Source organism: Melopsittacus undulatus, chromosome 13, assembly GCF_012275295.1.
Source record: "Melopsittacus undulatus isolate bMelUnd1 chromosome 13, bMelUnd1.mat.Z, whole genome shotgun sequence".
Lineage (NCBI taxonomy): Eukaryota > Metazoa > Chordata > Aves > Psittaciformes > Psittaculidae > Melopsittacus > Melopsittacus undulatus.
Window position 1 is genome coordinate 1170405 of NC_047539.1, and position 17466 is coordinate 1187870.

Genomic DNA, 17466 nt, shown 5'->3' on the forward strand with positions numbered 1-17466 from the left:
GGATGCAGAGGAGATCTGATGATGCCCTGGAACACCTATACAGAGATTAATAACAGCTATTTCTCCTCTTAAGGTTTTTTTTGCTAACTGAAACTGAACAAAGGCTTAAGCCAGGACCTGCTGGGACAGAACAAATGAGTTTTAAAAAAGACCCTATGCAATTTATATTCCCTTAAAATCTCATTTGTGTCCATTTCTTAAGTCAAACACGAAATCAGGGATTTCACTGTGATGTCACAAATGGATTGCAAAGGAGAGGTGAGCAGCACAAACTGGGACAGTTGGTTAAAAAATCTATAGTCAATGCAAATTGCCCCAAGCAAAGACAAGATAAGGAGGCCTTGAGGGGCCAGACTGCAGACAAATGCACATGCAATCATAGACAGGACACCTATGTTTTGAAGTTTCTCATTTCCTTGGCTGAGCTCTGCTGCACAGGACTTAGAGCAGCCAGGTTTAGTAGCTTATGCTTTTCAAATACTGCCTGGGTCTGAATGACTTGGATACAACTTGTCTGCTGCCTTGGTCTAGAATGGGCAAGGAGATGAAGAGCCTTGACAAGCTGCACAGGGAGGATGTGGGTAGAAGCCTGCTCTTCTTGGGTCTCATTTCAGGGCATATTTCTGATGCAGCTTCGGCTGCCTTCAGGAATGCCTCTTTAGAACCAGGAAGAGATTCATTCATTAATCTGCAGATACCAGTCCTAGACTCTGCCCTCCAGACACTGCTGCCTTTCATCCAAACAACCTGCATTATTGAAACATTATGCATTAAAATTGCTATGGAGCCTACTAAGAAAAACCAGAAAATGCCAAATAGATTTCTCATGGAAGCTGATTTTTAAGATGTTTCCCATGTCCCCAGCACAAAAGGTGTGTGTGAATTACCTCGCTCTGTTCCACGAAACAGCAGAGGAAAGAGCTGCTTAAAAATGTCACATTAAATGAAATTGCTCTGTGACAATTAGGGTAGAACAATAATAGCACTAACCACAGGCATTAATCATTCTGCATTAGTGTTAGGTTTTGTGGCCAGGGCTGCACTCAAGAACAGTTCCTTTAAGAAACGAATTTGGATTAAACCTACATCAAATCCAAGGAGAATCTACATACTGTAAAGTACCCTCAACTCAGTTTAGCTTGTTCTATTTCCACTCTGGAAGCAACATAACCTTCATTTTAGCTCTGACAAGCATCTGTGCAAGTGTTTAACAATTTAATACCCTTGAAATTCAGACTTCAGTCATGTTGAGCTATTGTGAATGGCGCTGTTACAGGTGCACCTCTTACTTGAAAGAAGTCTCTCACTCCAACCTCAACATTAACAGAAACTCATTTGACAGGAGAAGTCAGCTCTCCTTGTACAACGAGATCTACCTAACAGTCATGATGCAAGATATACCATTCTATTAACATCTTAACTACAGAGAAAATTCCACCACCTCCCTCAAGTAGCTGCAAAGAGCACTGCACCAGGGGCAGTGATGACTAAAAGCCAGGACCACACTAGAAGGCGGTTGCATACATCCTTATGCAAGGACCACAGGAGAGTTTTCCAGCCCAGAACGTATGCAGAACACATGAGGATCTCCTCAGCTGACCTGGGCAATGTTTGCTTGAGAAGCCAGGCGGATCATGATGTCCAGTTTCTCCAGTTTAACATAGATGGGATCGTTGTACTTCACAAAGAACACCTTGATTTCTTGCTTCAGAATTTCAGGCCTGGAGGGAACATAACATTGTTTGACTCGAGACTGATAAAAACAAGGGGCTCTATCCTAACCACAGGTAGCTGTTGTTTAGACATCTACCCAAGCATTTCCTGAGAAACAGGATGGTGTCACTTTGTGTCCAGCACATGTAAATACATGAGAACAACAATCTGAATAAAGTCAGAAGGCTGGAGCAAAAGACTGGTTAGGTACAAAATGCAGAATTCAAGTCTCTGCCTGCCTGCATCTCTACTTCCTCCATCTGAACCACTGAGCCAACCACTGCAGTCAGTCAGTGGATGACAGTGCTTTCAGCAAAAGAATAACATCCTTATCTTAATGCAAAACCCACCTACAAACTCATTTGCTGCTTTCACTTGCCAGGTGCCTGTGCACAGTAACTCTGCCCTGAACACAATCACAAAGTGCTACTCAACCCATTCCATCTTTCCAGCAAGGAACAACAGTATTTAAACATGCACGTGGGAGTAAACTGATGGGGAAGAAAAACCCAACCCACTGTACATCAGTATGACAGCAGCCTGGTTCTTCTTATTATGCTGATAATAGCATAAGCACATTAAGTTTCTGCAGGTCACCACGAACTGTACAGTTACAGCCTCTTTCCTATTTGCAGTCTGGTTTATAGGCTAATGAGAGGGCAGTTCTTACTGCTCTTAGAAAGGTGGTAATGAGAGGGGCAGATAAAGAAATACTACACAATACTGGTATCACATATACGCTGCTGAAAGAATTAATTCAGTCTATCAGAGTCATGAAACAGTTTAATCCGTCCCTCAAGGGATCTGAGACTAAATTCAACGAAGTTCTGTGTATGTGAAGCTACCTGAAGGTCTGAGATAACCAGATGCCCTTTGGCAACCCAGGGGTAACACCCCACAAGCCTTTACCTTTTCTGCACAATCAAGTTGATGTTCCTTAGGGCAACATACTGAACTTCAGGCTCTCCAGAGAGCAGGGTCACCAGCGGAGGGGCGAGTTTCTTCAGCAGCATGTTGTAATAGTCAGAATCCTTGGGAAGAAGTTCCAGGAACTTCATCAGGACCTTCACTGCTGAGAGCACCACTGCGGAGTTGGCGTGAGACAGCCGAGGGGTCACCCGTTCACAGATGCTGGAGACAGAGGAGTAAGAGATGTAATTCAGCATGCCAGGTATTTCAGAGCTTATCCGGCTTTGGAAGACCGTACATGGCTGAGGGCAGCTTCTCAGACACTGCTTTGATTTGGTTTTGTTCGCAGAGAACAAGCAAAGTTCTGCTTTCCTGAACACAGCAGGAAGCAAAGAACTACTTGTGTCACAGCTTCAGGTTTCTCTCCTGCCACAGTAAGCTCAGAACTCTTCCAGCTCTCAGCATTCCAGTCCCAACCAACACATGTTCCATTATTAGTGCTTTCTGCCTTTGCCTGGTGGTATTCTCTCTTTCTGTAATCTTGCCTGTCACAAACACAACCTTAATGTCAGGAAAACACTTTAGCCCCCCTGTAATGATCCAGAGGTGTTACACACTTCTGGTTTGCTTCAGGGGCTGCTGCCATTTCAACTATTCATTTCTGCAAATCTAGGTTTCTGTTCCACTGATGATACAGGGAAAGAGTGACCTAAATACCACCCCCCAAGTCTCAGTTTCAACCACCTGCCTCAGTGGATCCTATACATCAACAGCATCCTAAACAAGCCACCCCAAGCAGAAAGGAAGTTCGGGTTCATGTGGTCTTTCTTACAGCATCTGTCAAGTTTCTTTCCCACCCCCTCCTGCATATTGCTAACCCAGAACAATCTTACTCCCATCTGTGCCTCCTGAAGTTTCTTCCCCTGAAAGATTTCCTTTCAGCCACCCTGGAAGGGAAGCAGCACAGCTAGGAAGAGCAGAGGAGTTGAAGTCAGAGGGGGGGGCAGTCCCCATCTGCCTCTGCCTAAGGTCTCCTGGCATGCAAAGCTGCTTCACCTCTCTGTGCCTCAGTTCCTTCATGCACAGGGGTAATGACACCAGCCTTGCTGGAAAGGAGAAAGCTATTTAAAACCAGGTGTTATCATCCTCCTCTGAAATAAAGGCAGGCTCTGAGAGTCAAACTCCACACAAAGCAGCAGAAGTAGTGAGTGCCCATCCAGTTTCACACACCACTTCAGAGGAATCACTGATGAGGAACTGGGACATGTTCACAGCTGTTCAGACTGGTGGTCCCTTTCTGACAAAGCCAGGATAACACTGGCCTGACACCCTGGAGATCTCTGCAGGTTCCTAGCACTCATTAATAGCTGTTTCTGGCACAGAAACAGAACACAAGGGGAGGGAGGTGGGAAGAAAGAAAACCTAGCAAGACTGGCAGGCTTTTCTAAAGAAGTGGATTATAAAACCACAGTTAATGAAGATACCTGTCAAATTTGAAAAGGCCTGCCCAAGATTTGGCATGTGTGCTTGTGCCCCTTCTTCCCCCTCCATTCCCACATCACCCACACAAAATAGGTGAAGAATAGTGAATCCCTGTTCCAAGTATTTTTTTCTTGCTGGTTCCTTGTTCTCTTGGGTACAGAATCTGACTTTTTATGACTCTGGACAAAGATGAGTAGGTTTGATGTGCACGAATTAACACTCTAGTTCCTAAGCCCTAAGCTCTTTGTGTTTAGATTTAGTCATTGCAGCTAAAGGTAAAAGCACAAGGATACATTTGGAGTGATAAGAAAATTCATTTCTTACCCTGATTTTCAGTTCTATCGCAGACTAGTTTTTAGCTGGAAAAAACATATTACAGCCTCAGACCTACAGTACTCTCCAAGTCCCTAAACTTGTAAGGGCTTCTTGTCTCTCAAAGTAGCAAAACCAGATTGGAGAGCTCTGCTTTAAACCAGAAAATCCTCCAAACAGTGTTGCCATCGTTACAGGTTTGGTCTTGGGCTGATCCCTTCTTAGTAGCACCAGTTCCCCTAAGAACTAGCCTTTCAAATGGGAAAAGGGAAAAAAAAAAGCTACTGATAAGCAGGGAAAGTGGTTCTGCAAAGGGGACAGCAGGTTTTCAGCATCAGCCCAATCTACCAGAAGTCGCTTCCCTTTTAAAGCTCTTCTACTTCAAGTCTTAATTGTGCTGCTACAGATCTCAACAAAAAGCCCTGTTATCACAAGCCCTTTTCAGAGTTCTAACACTGCAGAAGCTTGCAAGTGACCAAACAGCCCCACATGGCTTGTGCTAAGAGCATGAAGAACCATACCTCTGAGCTTCACGATCATCCTTGGGGTTGTAGTTGGACAGACAGTCCAGGATGAAGATCTGGCCCCACTCTGTGCATTCGTTTAAAGCTGTCAGTAGCTTATTGATGTTCTGAGGGTTCAAATCCAGCAGGTTGCTGTTGGGATGCGATTCACTGATTTCCGACAAGGCGGCCACAGCGTTCGCTACCACCTGGGAGAAGAGACAAGGAGAGGTGTTCTTTGCTGGCATTCCATCAATGGCTTGGCAGGGATTAACCTGGCTTTACATGGGTTCCACACAGCAAACAAACACGGAGATCCTGGTGTGTGCTATCAGCTGCTCGGCAGCAGCCACCACATCAGTCAACTAAGCCCATACAACCTCATAACCAACGTGGGGAGCCCAAAGCTTGACTGTAACCTTGCTCTTTGCCAAAATTTGAAGGGTCTGCTGGGAAGGAAGTGAAAGAAGAGCAGCACAGAGCAGGACAGGGCTGCCAACACACACAGGGACATGAAAAGCCCAGGCTGGGTGCATTTTGCTAGAGAAATTACAACTTGAAAGTAGTTTTGTTGGAGATAAACTAAAGTTAAAGTCACCTCCAGGCAGAGTTGGGACCACGACCTCCCAAGAGACTTTACGTGGAAGGGAGCTAGACATGGCAGCAGAGCATCCATGTGGAACAAGAACATCTCCCCTTTCTGCAGGCTCCAGACTTCCACCCTGGCTTGCTTCAAGTAGACATCACCTACCCTCACTTCCAGGAGATGCTCAACCGATACAGTCCAGGTCCCAAAACCTCTAATTGCCCTACTTATTCAGGAATGCATACCTCTTACCTACTCTCCCCTCAGCAGCCCACAGCACTTGGCTTAGTGTGATCTGAGAAATGAGAACAACCATCTCCTTGGTAAGAGATGTCAGGTGCCTTCAGCTCTGCAGCAACACTGCCAGGTCACCCAGTTTAAAAGCAAACACAATTTCCCTAAAATGGGCAACTCATAAATAACACCTATTTCAATTCCAGATAGTCCCCATCTCATCCAGTTGTCTGCCTTAGAGTCCTGTTGGCAAGCACTGCAGCACAACACTGAAAATACTCCTGCTACATTTAAGACTATACAAGGTTTTCTCTAAGCATAGATGACAGAAAGCACAGAGAGGAGGGTCCAGGGTCCAGCTTGACAAGAGCAACACAAATTCAGAGTTCCATAACTCAAATTCAACAGTTATTCTAACAGATGCCATGTGAAGATGTTCAAAATAGAAGAGCTGCAAATAGCCAAAAATAGAAAATGTGTAGATGAGACAAAAGTCTTTTGTTTGTTTAATTCACTAGAAAAGAGGTTTAAACCTGAGTTTGATGCACAACTTGCTATACCCTACGCAAAGGCGTTTTCAGGCTATTTTACAATGGATGGCATGTCCAGCCCAATTCACTGCACACCCCTGCTAAAACAAAGATTTATAGCTTTATTTTCTATGGGAGTAAGGCAAAGAAACATCTAAAATCAGCTGATTCTTCGGATGCCTAAAGATGCTTCTGATGCAGTACACTGAAAACAAGAACAGCATGACCAGAAAATTCTCTGTATCATTCCCATCACTGCCTGTCATTAAACCAATCTATTCCAGAGTCACTGCACAAGCACAGTAATGTTGATTGGTTTGCATTTCACACCTAGAGGTCAGAGATAGGATTCTGATCCAAGATTTTATGAATTTCATTAGTCGAATGAGCCTTCTGTCACTAAAATCAGCAGTAATCAGAACTGCTGTCTCCTTGTACTGTTTTAATGAGCAGCTTATTAAGAGATGCTGCTTATTCCCCCCATCATTTCATTTGCCTAACTCCTGAACGGTTAATGGGACACAGCAGAAAGCTGAAAGTAAAAGACTGCTTCAATTCCGTTATATTTTGGAAGTATGTAAGTGCAGAGAAACCAAAGCAAGTTAAAAGTTCAAAATCATCATGGAAAAACACTTAGAATGAAACAACTTTTGAAAAACCCATCAACACATAAAAAGTTACAGAGCCAAAGCATCACAGAGACATGTACCTGGCCGGTGTACTAAGGGACAGGGCTGAGCTCTGGCAAATGCACTCACACTGCTAGGCACTACACTGCAGTAACTGGGCCATGTGCATATCCTAAACCCTGGGGCAGGTACAAGTCAAAGAAGCTGCACTCAAGTTTCCTTTCTTGCAGAGGAAGTGAAATCTAGCATGGAGCTTGACACAGGCAAAGGATGCACAGAAATGCTGTCACCACTGGCTGCCTGACATCAATGGTAGCCACATGGAACAAGAACACCTCACCCTCCTGCAGGCTCCAGACTTCCACCCTGGGTATCTTCACAGCAGCACCAACCCAGAACCTTGACTCTGAATTAGGGCTGAATTTCAGGAACTAAGGTGGCAGCATTAATGCAAGTGTCCAAATCAGTGCTGAGGTTGGGACACTACATGGTAACCCACTAGATATCAGATTCCGATGAAGTGCATCCGTAAGAAGGAGCATCAGATGGCAAGATGCACTCAGGAGCATGGCCTGTGGTCTGCTTGGGTGTTAGGAAAAGAGGACTGGATGAGGCTGTGGAACATTTGGCAGTAGCTCAGTTCTGCCAGATGAGCTGGGATCCACAATCTTATAACCCACAATTACAGCCAGTCCTCACCGTCTGCCTTAGCAGAACTGTGCTGCTGTCAACTTGGTGACAAGACAAATAAAGCAAAAGGGGATAAGGGAATATCTTCAAACTTTAAGCAACATTTATTACAGGGAAAAAGAAGTCCTTGCTGGCGGTTCACACTGAACATATTGATGTGTTATGGTATGCCAACAAAAATAATTAACATCTTTAAGGCTTTTTAGACAGCAGCAGCACAGTTGAAATGAAAACAGATTGCAGGAACCAGGCCAACATAAACACTGGTTCAAGTATGCATGCTCACCTCTCTTCACTGGCATTGCCATTGGCTTCGTTAGGAGACAGGAACATAGAGCAGTACAAGCCAGCACTGCATGGCTTCATTCCAATACCCAGCGACTCCGACTTTGCTGACAGCTCTCCCTAAGTGATGGCTCAGGCAACATGGGAATAAAGACTGAAGCACTGTCCACAGTTTGGGATACTTTCCCCACACCTGACTGACCACTGTTAGAAGCCCATTAAGTCAACACCACTTCAAGTAGTATCTCACCTGGTAACCTAGTGTATACTTTGTGGCCAAAGAAAAACTTCAGCTTTGATGTTGTACATTAGCTCTTCAACTCTGCTGACAGCTCCTTCCTTACCAGAGGAACATGAGATAGTGAAGTCCAGCTGCACTGAGCAGCAAGTACAAGGTACAAATGGATAAAACAACTTACACAACATGCTGGGTTTTCTCACCCTTAAAAACAGGAATAAGTGATGATATATTTGCTGGGAGACACATCAATATAAAGCTAAAGCTTTACAAGGGGTACAGGACAAAGTCCTACATGAAACTGGACATGTTTCACAACCACTTCCATACTTTGCTGAGGAAAAAAACCAAACTTCTTCAGCAAATGAAGAATTCCCTGCTTTTCAAAACATCTGGTTGAGGAACCAAGCAGGAGCTGCATAACTTATTTCACAGATAAAGATGAAGGAGACTAAAGAACAAGAAACTAACACCTACTATAGCCTTTAGTGCTCAAAAAGAACTAAGAAAATTGAGGCCAACCCACTAGCCAAACACACGTGAGCCCAAACAACTACTGAACAGGGAAAGCTTAAACCTGTAAGTAAACTCCGCAGCAGAATGCCTCACTTGACTCACAATTAACACCACTGTCTTTAAGCTAAGAGTTACCAAGCACTGAGAATCAGCCTAAAAACCACCTAGAAAGTACAAATACAGAGCAGACTGTAGATTTAATAATAATAATAATAATAGGTGCCTGGCTTGCTGATGTAAATCAGTTCACCCCGGGTACATTTCAGCAGTATTCAAGTGCAGTCGCATCCTGTTAGAGCACAGTTGAGCTGAATGACAATAAACCTGCTTTCTGGCTGGAATTTCTCAATAAATTTGGACTCTGAAAGAAGCATCACTGAGATAAACCAAGTCTCATTAAAAACACACAATAAACCCTGCACTTAAAGCTCCATTACAGATTTAACAAGAACCCAACATTTTTAAACCCACCTACAGCCAATCCCCCTCTGCAGCCAGAGAGCCCAGATCCGACCCTGCAGAGAGCTGCAGAGGCAGGCACACTGATTTGCCAGTTATTCCTTCTGGCAGCTCAAACCTTTAGCTCAGAGCAAATGGTGTAAGATACATTCACAAGGAGGAAAGGGGGTGGGTGAAAACCTGAGTGTCTGCCTATCAACCCACACGGAGAAGCTTTGCAGGGGGTGGGGGGCCAGGAGGGAGGCTAGGCAGATCTAGAACACCCAACAGACAAAGCAATCAGGTTATTTTGCTAGCATACTAGACTAATTGGAAATTAAACCAAGTGTGTAATGGAGTTCATGAAATACAATGTTCTGCTGTTTAAAGCAGGAACCTCTGGTTCACCATGCAATTAAAATGAGGAGAAAATGAAGAAAAAGAGGCAAAATTAAGGCGCTCTGTAAAGATGCTGAGGAGAGGCAGCCTTCCTCACATAGCTGGAGGCTCTGTCCTCAAGAGAGGCAAGCACCATGTGATGTTTTCCAGAACACAGAGGTGCTGACATTTCCAAAGAGCACTCTCAGCTTGCATGGTGTGGTCGTGTCATTAAGCACAGACTCCCAGATGGGATATGAGGGGCATCCGCACGGATGGGTACTTCACAGGGCTGCTTGTTTTCATGGCCACACAATGCTGTGTGCCTGAAAGGTCCCTAACAAGTGCTAACACAGAAGCACTCCTTCCATGCATGACCCGTGCTTCTGTTCACATTTCATCTTTCATCTACAAGCCTCTTTTACTTTACTTCCCTGGAAGTGGTCTATAAACAATTAAAATGGCCCAATCAGGCAAGTCAGAGAGCCTGTAAGAACCTCTCACACATTAATGCATGCGTTATCTATGGCCTTAAATTAAAGCTCTGCGAGACTAACACATCCTCAGTCTATGTAGTCATGCAAAGCAACATCTCCCCTGTTCAGCTTTCATTGTGACAGGTTTCCAGAGCTCAGGGTAAGTCATTCATCTCCCACTAATCCCATTGCAGGAGGTTTGCACCTAGAAGCCTGGAACCGCACTGGTGGATACACGATCAGTTCCTGATCACGTCCCGAATATTGCCTCAGTGGGGAAGATCTCCAGCTTGCTTTTTGCAAGTAGGATGAGTTTTTCTGGAGGTGACAATGAGAGGACAGTCAAAGTGTTGTGCTTCCCACGGCGTGCTTGTCCTGACTGGTGTCTGCACTTCCCTGCTCCTGCTGTGCACTGCAGAACAATGCCTCTCTGTGGCAGACTGAAACACCTCCTGCTCTGATGTCCTGCAATGGTTTGATTATGCACATCACAGTGACAAAACACAGCATAAGGAAGAAGAAATGCTCCAAAAAGAAATAAAAATCCAACACCACCCAGAAAAGATCTGGAAGGAGGTGACATCAACCTAACTTAAGCCAAGTGGATAACAGGCAGATTGACAAGAAAGCTATTCCATGAGTTAAAAGAGACTCCAGAAGGTCAAGGATTGAAAATATTTGGAAAGAAAGGTCATTCCGTTCAAATATTAAAGACCAGGAAGGCTTAAAATGAATTTCCTCCTACGTTTTTCTGTCAATATTTACATTTCTGGAGAAAACCAAGTGCAGTGAAAAAAGCCAGGAGGGAACTAGTTACAAAATAAGGTGTCTATGGACAGCTCTGGTCCTGCTTTAAGCTGCTGCCATCTCGTGGTCCTGCTCTTCATCACCAGGGCTCAGCACCTGCAATGCTCCAACGAGTAGCAGGGATTTGGTCTGAGTCACAAGTATCAGACCAAGATAGGATCAACAGAACTTACAAAGCATAAGGGTTTGTCCAACACTCCAGAGAGCCCCTGGCCAACAGTAGGTGTGTAACAGACCTACTTCTCCCACCCCACTGATATCTCCTGCTGTTGTTGGCTGTAAACAGTGTTGTGCAGTAACCTGTGTGCAACCAGGAGTACACAAAACCCCTGGGATGTCACACAAACTGTGTTTTGTAGGAACACAAGGATCACAGGAGGGCATCCTTTCTGAGTTGTACCACACCAAAGTTACCAGCAAGAAAGGTCCCAAAGACTGAGTACTTGCAGCAGCACAATGACAGCAGAAAGCAGGCTCTAGCTTTGCATCCATCCAGACCTGGTCCTGATGAGCTTCATGCAAGGAAATGCACAGCAAAGAAGGGTTTGCCTTAAGACAGCTCTGGGAAGAGCTGAGGGTTCCCTCTATGAATGGAAACTCACTGCCAGGATCCCAAGTGACAAAGGGCAGCCACAAGCACTTTAGGCCCATCTGTAAAATGAGATTAAAGACTCCATCCATAATCAAACTTGTGCAGTGTAACCTCCCAGTAACTGAACCATGCCCTTGTACGTGTTACTGGCCCACTACCTGCCAAAGATAAGATACCTCAGATAACTCAGCTGAAATGCAATAAGCCACTAATCCACTTGGGAACTTGCCATGTATCAATAGATAGGCAATTAGAAGTTTGAATTAATTCATCCAAGAGAAACTGCAAAGCTACCAGCCTTTCATCACAACTACTGCAGCTCAGCTACAGCCCCTCAGCTCTGCAGAACACCACTGTATCTGAACAAAGGACAGACCCTGACAATAAAAGCCCAGATAAAGAGGGAAAGCGCCATGGCTGTGCACCCACAGCACCTCACCAGGACTTCCAGAACATCCCATGTTAATAACCTATTAGTCTGAATATATGTATTAAAAAAACCTACCCAAACTGTTTCTGACAAGGTCACCTCCAACTTAGACACAGAATCACAGAACAGTTGGGGTTAGAAAGGAGCTTAAGATCATCAAGTCCCAACCCCCTGCCATGGGTAGCGACACCTTCCACTGGAGCAGCTTGCTCCAAGCCCTGTCCAACCTGGCCTTGAACACTGCAAGGGATGGAGCATTCACCATCATTATGATGAGGGTGGTTTGAGCAGCTAGAAATCATGCATCCAGATCTCTGCACAATTACAAGGCAATTAGCAAGCCCCACATGGAGCTGTTACTCTACCCAGCTAGAATGCTTAGTGTTTGCTCATGTGCTAGAGGCAGCCAATTACAAAACCATAACAAACCCCTTCTTAAACACTGTTTTTCAACAGGAGGTTTTTAGCTCAAAATCCTCACTTCTCAGAACAGACAACAAGTGTGATTTCCTGTCTACAACCACAGGTCTCTCTGTCACTATCACTTCTCCAAACTGCATGTTCCTGCTGGGAATCCTCAGCTTTGGGAAGAGCAGGCAAGTACCATGTGGGACAGGTACTGTGATCCCACACAGCTCCAGCAGCTGTAGAGCTGCAAAGCTTTTGCTGTCCCAGCCCATCCTCATTCCCACCAAGGAGCTCATTAGTTGCACTGCTGTTTTACTAGGAATCCCTATGCTACCACGGGTGGTTTATTTAGCAAACGGAGCATACATCACCCTTTGATATTTCTCCTCCTTTGATATTTCTTCTCATTGAAGTCAGTATTAAGTTAATGTACTTTTGATATTGGTGCTTTCCTAACAGCCAACAGTTCATTTACAGAAGTTCATTCCATAGAGATCAACGAGCAGAAGGAGCAAGCAAAACCATACTGATTTCTCTTAAGAACCACATCTTTTCAGCCTGAGATCCTCTGCTCATCTCCATGTGGCTGTAATCAGCAGAAGAAAATTAAACAGCTGGAACCAAGGCTAGGAGAAGAGTAGGTTATATCCCTGTCCAGAGCACACACCATTGCTGCCTGAGAGCCAGTGAATGGCAGGGGCCAGCATTTAAGCAGAACTGAAGCAGCTTTCAGTCCCATCAAGTGCTTTCAGAGGCTGCAAGGACATCCTCAACACTGAATTAAAAAAGCAGGTGATCTCCTCTTAGCCTCTAAATTGCCTAGCCACAGAGAGCATCTTCAAGTAGTCATCAATATTCATGCAGAATCCTGGCACAGAAAAACATCAGGGAGGCATTCAAAAAGAACAGGAAAGAACAGGATATCAGAGGCAACAGCGCCTGCATCTTCTGATAGATACCAGCGCTCACAGACTTGTGCCTCTGAAGTCAGACACCTTTAGTTTTCCTGTCTCTAGAAAGCTGCAAGAAAAGCAGTCAGCAGCCTTCTCTCTCCTACTAAAGGAGATGGTACCTTACCACCTGCACCTGATGTATCCAAACCTGCCCAAAGACACCTGTAACAGGGCAGCAATTTGCTTTCTGTGGTTTGATTCATGCACCACAAAGAGCAGTCAGACCTGCCCAACAGTGTGAAATGATGTCTTTAAGCAGTCTTTTAGCTCCTTTAGATCTGTGCTCTAAAGCAGTCACACGCCTATAACTGAGTTAAACTGAGCTGCAGAAGTTCTAGTCCCTGCTAGGACACAGCAGTATCAATATGCTCACTGGATTCCAGGAGCTCACAGGAAAAACAATGAATGAAAGGATTATGCAGTAATGCACTTTAATACATTGGCCACCACCTTATAGTTACAAAATAATAGTGGAAGATGCCTGGCATGGAAATGGACCCTTCCTCAACCACAATGAAATACTGATTTAGTAGGTAATTTACTCCTGTGAAGTTCTTGGTCTTGATCTCCACTTCTCATGACTCATTTAACTTTATTAAACACAGGAGCATTGATTTTTCTCCACTCATTACAGGCCACTGGATTTATCTGCATTAGTGAATGAATTAATCCATCAAATCTTACTCCAAAAAGAGCCAAAGCCTGCAGGAAAGCAATCACTATGAGCTGTCACCAAGGTAGCAGCATGAAGTATTTCTTGCTCTTCTGACTATCTGACCAGGAAGTTAAACATTCACTGCAGCATTCAGGCAAAAGCCCAAAGAGATCAAAGAAGAGAAAGCATTTCCTGGTTTTTGAGGCAACAAGTGTTCACTAACCAACACATACATCATGGTGCATCGGTTGCAACAAAAAAAGACCTCACATTTCTTATTATCTGCCCATTGTGAACTCAAGCAACACACTGAAAGAAAATGTACATTACCATGGGATTGGAGTCTGCTATCAGGTCACGCAGGGAATCCAGAAAGCCTTGGTCCTCCACCATCTGGGCATTGATGTCATGCAGCTTCGCCACACAGACAGCTGCAGTCTTCCGTACATAAGGGTCTTCATCCTTCAGGCACTTGCGAAGAGGCTCACACAAGTACTCTGTGATCTTGTCCACCCTGATGCATCCCATTGTACGCACGGCCAGGGCACGGATCAGAGGGTTTGGGTCTTCACAGTCCTGCAACACAACAGAAATACAGTAAGCAAATCTGCAGCACTAGCCACTGATACCTTCCCTGCAGCCAGAACCAGGCTGTTCCTATTTAAAACCAAAAGGCATTCTCTCCGATTACATGCTAAAACAAGGCAATTATTTCAGATCAGGGATAAAAGGTGGAGCTTGCAGGTTCACAGGAACATTCTACACTACCTCAAGATGGTGTCAGGTTATAGTAGCTTGTAAATTTGTGATCACTGTGTCCCTTGGTTCTCTGAGGCAAAGCCTCTTTCAATATGATCTAGCAGCTACAGCTAAGCTAGAGAGCTAGCTCTCACCACCCAAAAGCTAGCCACAGGCAACTGTCAAAGTAACACACTGGTTTCCAGCCTTACTGATTTAAAGGAGCAAGAGAAGATTATGGGAAAATTAATCAACTAAACACAATGCAACAGCCATTAAGGGCTATTTCTCACAGGCCATCAGTTCTAGGTATAAGCATCCCTTAAGCTTGCAAACTATGAAGCAGTACACAAAGGCTAGCCTAGAGGTGCTTTTCTGATGAGGGAAAAGCAGAAGGGAATGTAACACTTCATACTTCAAGACTACATAATTTTCCATACATCCAACCCACCTACATCTCTGAGTAACGCTCCTCCAAAGCAGCCTAGAAAAGGATGGCTGCAGAATGACCTACAAAAGCACAAGGTGCATTTACCTTCCGCTATCTACGTTCCCTACAGCTGAAATATCACCTTCACTTTCCAAGCATGCAAACAAAGTGACATATCTTACCAGTGCATTCAACACCTTGAACTGTGAACCGCATGTGAAGTGCTCAGCTAGTGCAGACTAGTGTCAACACCTTACCTTCACAAAGCTGTTGACAGCCATGATGGCCATATCTGGCTGACTTTTGGCGTAGTTCATCAGGTAAAGGTAGACCAGCTTCTTTAACTCCAGGTTGTCAGTCTGCATGCAGTTCACAACATCAGGAAAGAGTGAGCTGCACAGACAAGAGAAAGCAAGAACAGAATCAGAGTAACTTAAGTTGGAAGAGACCATCAAGTCCAACCATTAACCCAGCGCTGCCAACACCATCACTAAATCATGTCCTTAAGTGCCACATCCATACATCTGTTAAACACCTCTATGGATGGTGACTCTTATCACTTCCCTGAGCAGCCTGTTCCAATGCCTGACAACTCTTCTGGTGAAGATACTTTTCCTAATATCGAGTCTAAACCTCCCCTGGCACAACTTAAGGCCATTTCCTCTTCTCCCACCGCTTGTTTCTTGGGAGAAGAGACTCACCTTCAGGTCTCCCACAAACCTCCTTTTCTTCAGGCTGAACACCCCCAGTTCCCTCAGCTGCACCTCACATTGTGCTCTAGAACCCTCCACCAGCTTCATTCCCTTCTCTGGATCCCCTCCAGCACCTCAATGTCTCTGTTGGAATGAAGAGCTCATAACTGAACACAGGATTTGAGATGCAGACTCACCAATGCCCAGTACACAGGGGGGATGATCACTGCCCCAGTCCTGCTGGTCACACTGGTGCTGACACAAGCCAGGATGCTCTTTGCCTTCTTGGCCACATGGGCACAGTCCTGGCTTACACTCAGCTGCCTGGTGACCAAAACCCCAAGGACATTTCCACCAGGCAGCTGCCCTGTCTTCCCCAGGTCTGCAGTGGTACACGGGGTTGTTGTGACTGAAGTGCAGCACTGAACCTTGGTGAACCTTGTACAAATTCACCACAGCCCATCAATCCATTCTGCCAGGGTCCTTCTGAAGAGCCTTCCTGCCCTCAAGTAGATCAACACTCCCACCCAAAACTAAGAAAAGCAGTGACATTGTATGGTATGCATAGAGGATAGATAGTAATAGTATCAAGAAAGCTGGGAAAACTGGAGTTCCACTTTAAGTATCCTGCTGTGCAATGAGAGGTCAACTTCCTCCCACACCAGTTTGCAATGGCTTTTATAATAATCATTTAATCTTTTCTAAGGCCTTAACATGGGTCAGTTCTGGAACAAATGAAAACTAATGCAATTTCCTGAAGTTGTTTTAACTGTGGAGTTCACCAAACAACAACATTCTGCCATGCCAGGCCTGGTAATGAACCCACTAGAAAAGAAATGCTTAAAAAACATTCTGGTAAGGCAGGACACCTGCAAAGAACCTGCAAACCTCAGCCTGCTGAACGCTACAGAGGTTAGGAGCTTCAACACTGCCAAGATGCATGCAAAACTCAGCTCTCAGGTACACTGGAGAGAGCTAAAGGTGAAGGGCAAGTGCTGCTGGCCAAAAAACATTATCTTTCCTGCAGTTTATCTGCCCCTTCATTCTACGATGAAGTCATGATGCTAAATTTGCAGCCTCCTATTATTTCCGTGGCAACAGAGCACAATGCCATGAATCCAGGACTACTGCGACTGGGTAGACCCCAGTAACAGGAGAAGCTGGAAGGAAGAGGCATTGACTAAAGCAAGTTTTTCTGGTTGTCTCAAAGGCAGATAGTCTTAGGGACAGTGTTGCAGAAGGTAAATGCCTGTGTCCTTGAGTCGCCACGAGGCAAAGGGTCAGTTTTAAAATCACTTATGTTGAATGTAGCTTAAATTGATGCTATGATAAGTAAGACTAAGCAAAACACTTGTAACTGCCTTTCTAGCACTAAAACACAAGCTACTAAGAAGTGAGAAAACATCACCTAAAGTGATGTACAAAATGGATGAATCCTGGATGAGTTTTTAAACAAAAAGGGCTATTGGCACCTCACTAAACCAGCACTGAAACCAGCTGTTTCTTTTGCTCTCAGTTAACAGGAGGGAGCTTGAGGAAGCTATGGCTCAAGCACAGCACAGGCAAGGACACAGCCAGCCTCACTACCCAGCCCCACTGAGATGACAGGCTCAGAGGTGCCCCATGGAGATGTGTTGCTACACCCAACCAAGTCCCAGGACAACCAGAGCTGCTACAGGTGCAAGAAAAGTTGGGTTTACCTGACATCCTTCCCCACGGTCATGGCTGCAATAACCTTCTTCACAGCTTCTTTCCTCTTCTCTTTCTTCTCATTATTGAGTTCGGCCTTCAGTTCAAAAATCTCCCCTGGCAGAAGACAAAACAGCCAGAGCCTTTTGGGAG

The 17466-nt window shown here is 44.9% G+C and overlaps 1 protein-coding gene across 3 annotated transcripts in view; it reads right to left on the reverse strand.

The window, feature by feature from the left end:
- AP2B1 (adaptor related protein complex 2 subunit beta 1) overlaps positions 1-17466 on the reverse strand; it is a 72897-nt gene that overhangs the window by 49674 nt on the left and 5757 nt on the right. For all 3 annotated transcript variants that reach the window (XM_034068689.1, XM_034068691.1, XM_034068690.1), the window contains exons 3-8: positions 17325-17430; positions 15190-15325; positions 14095-14340; positions 4938-5128; positions 2623-2844; positions 1601-1721 (exon numbers count right to left, since the gene is read on the reverse strand). In XM_034068689.1, coding sequence (XP_033924580.1) covers positions 1601-1721; positions 2623-2844; positions 4938-5128; positions 14095-14340; positions 15190-15325; positions 17325-17430 — 1022 coding nt within the window. The remainder of the gene's footprint in view (positions 1-1600; positions 1722-2622; positions 2845-4937; positions 5129-14094; positions 14341-15189; positions 15326-17324; positions 17431-17466) is intronic.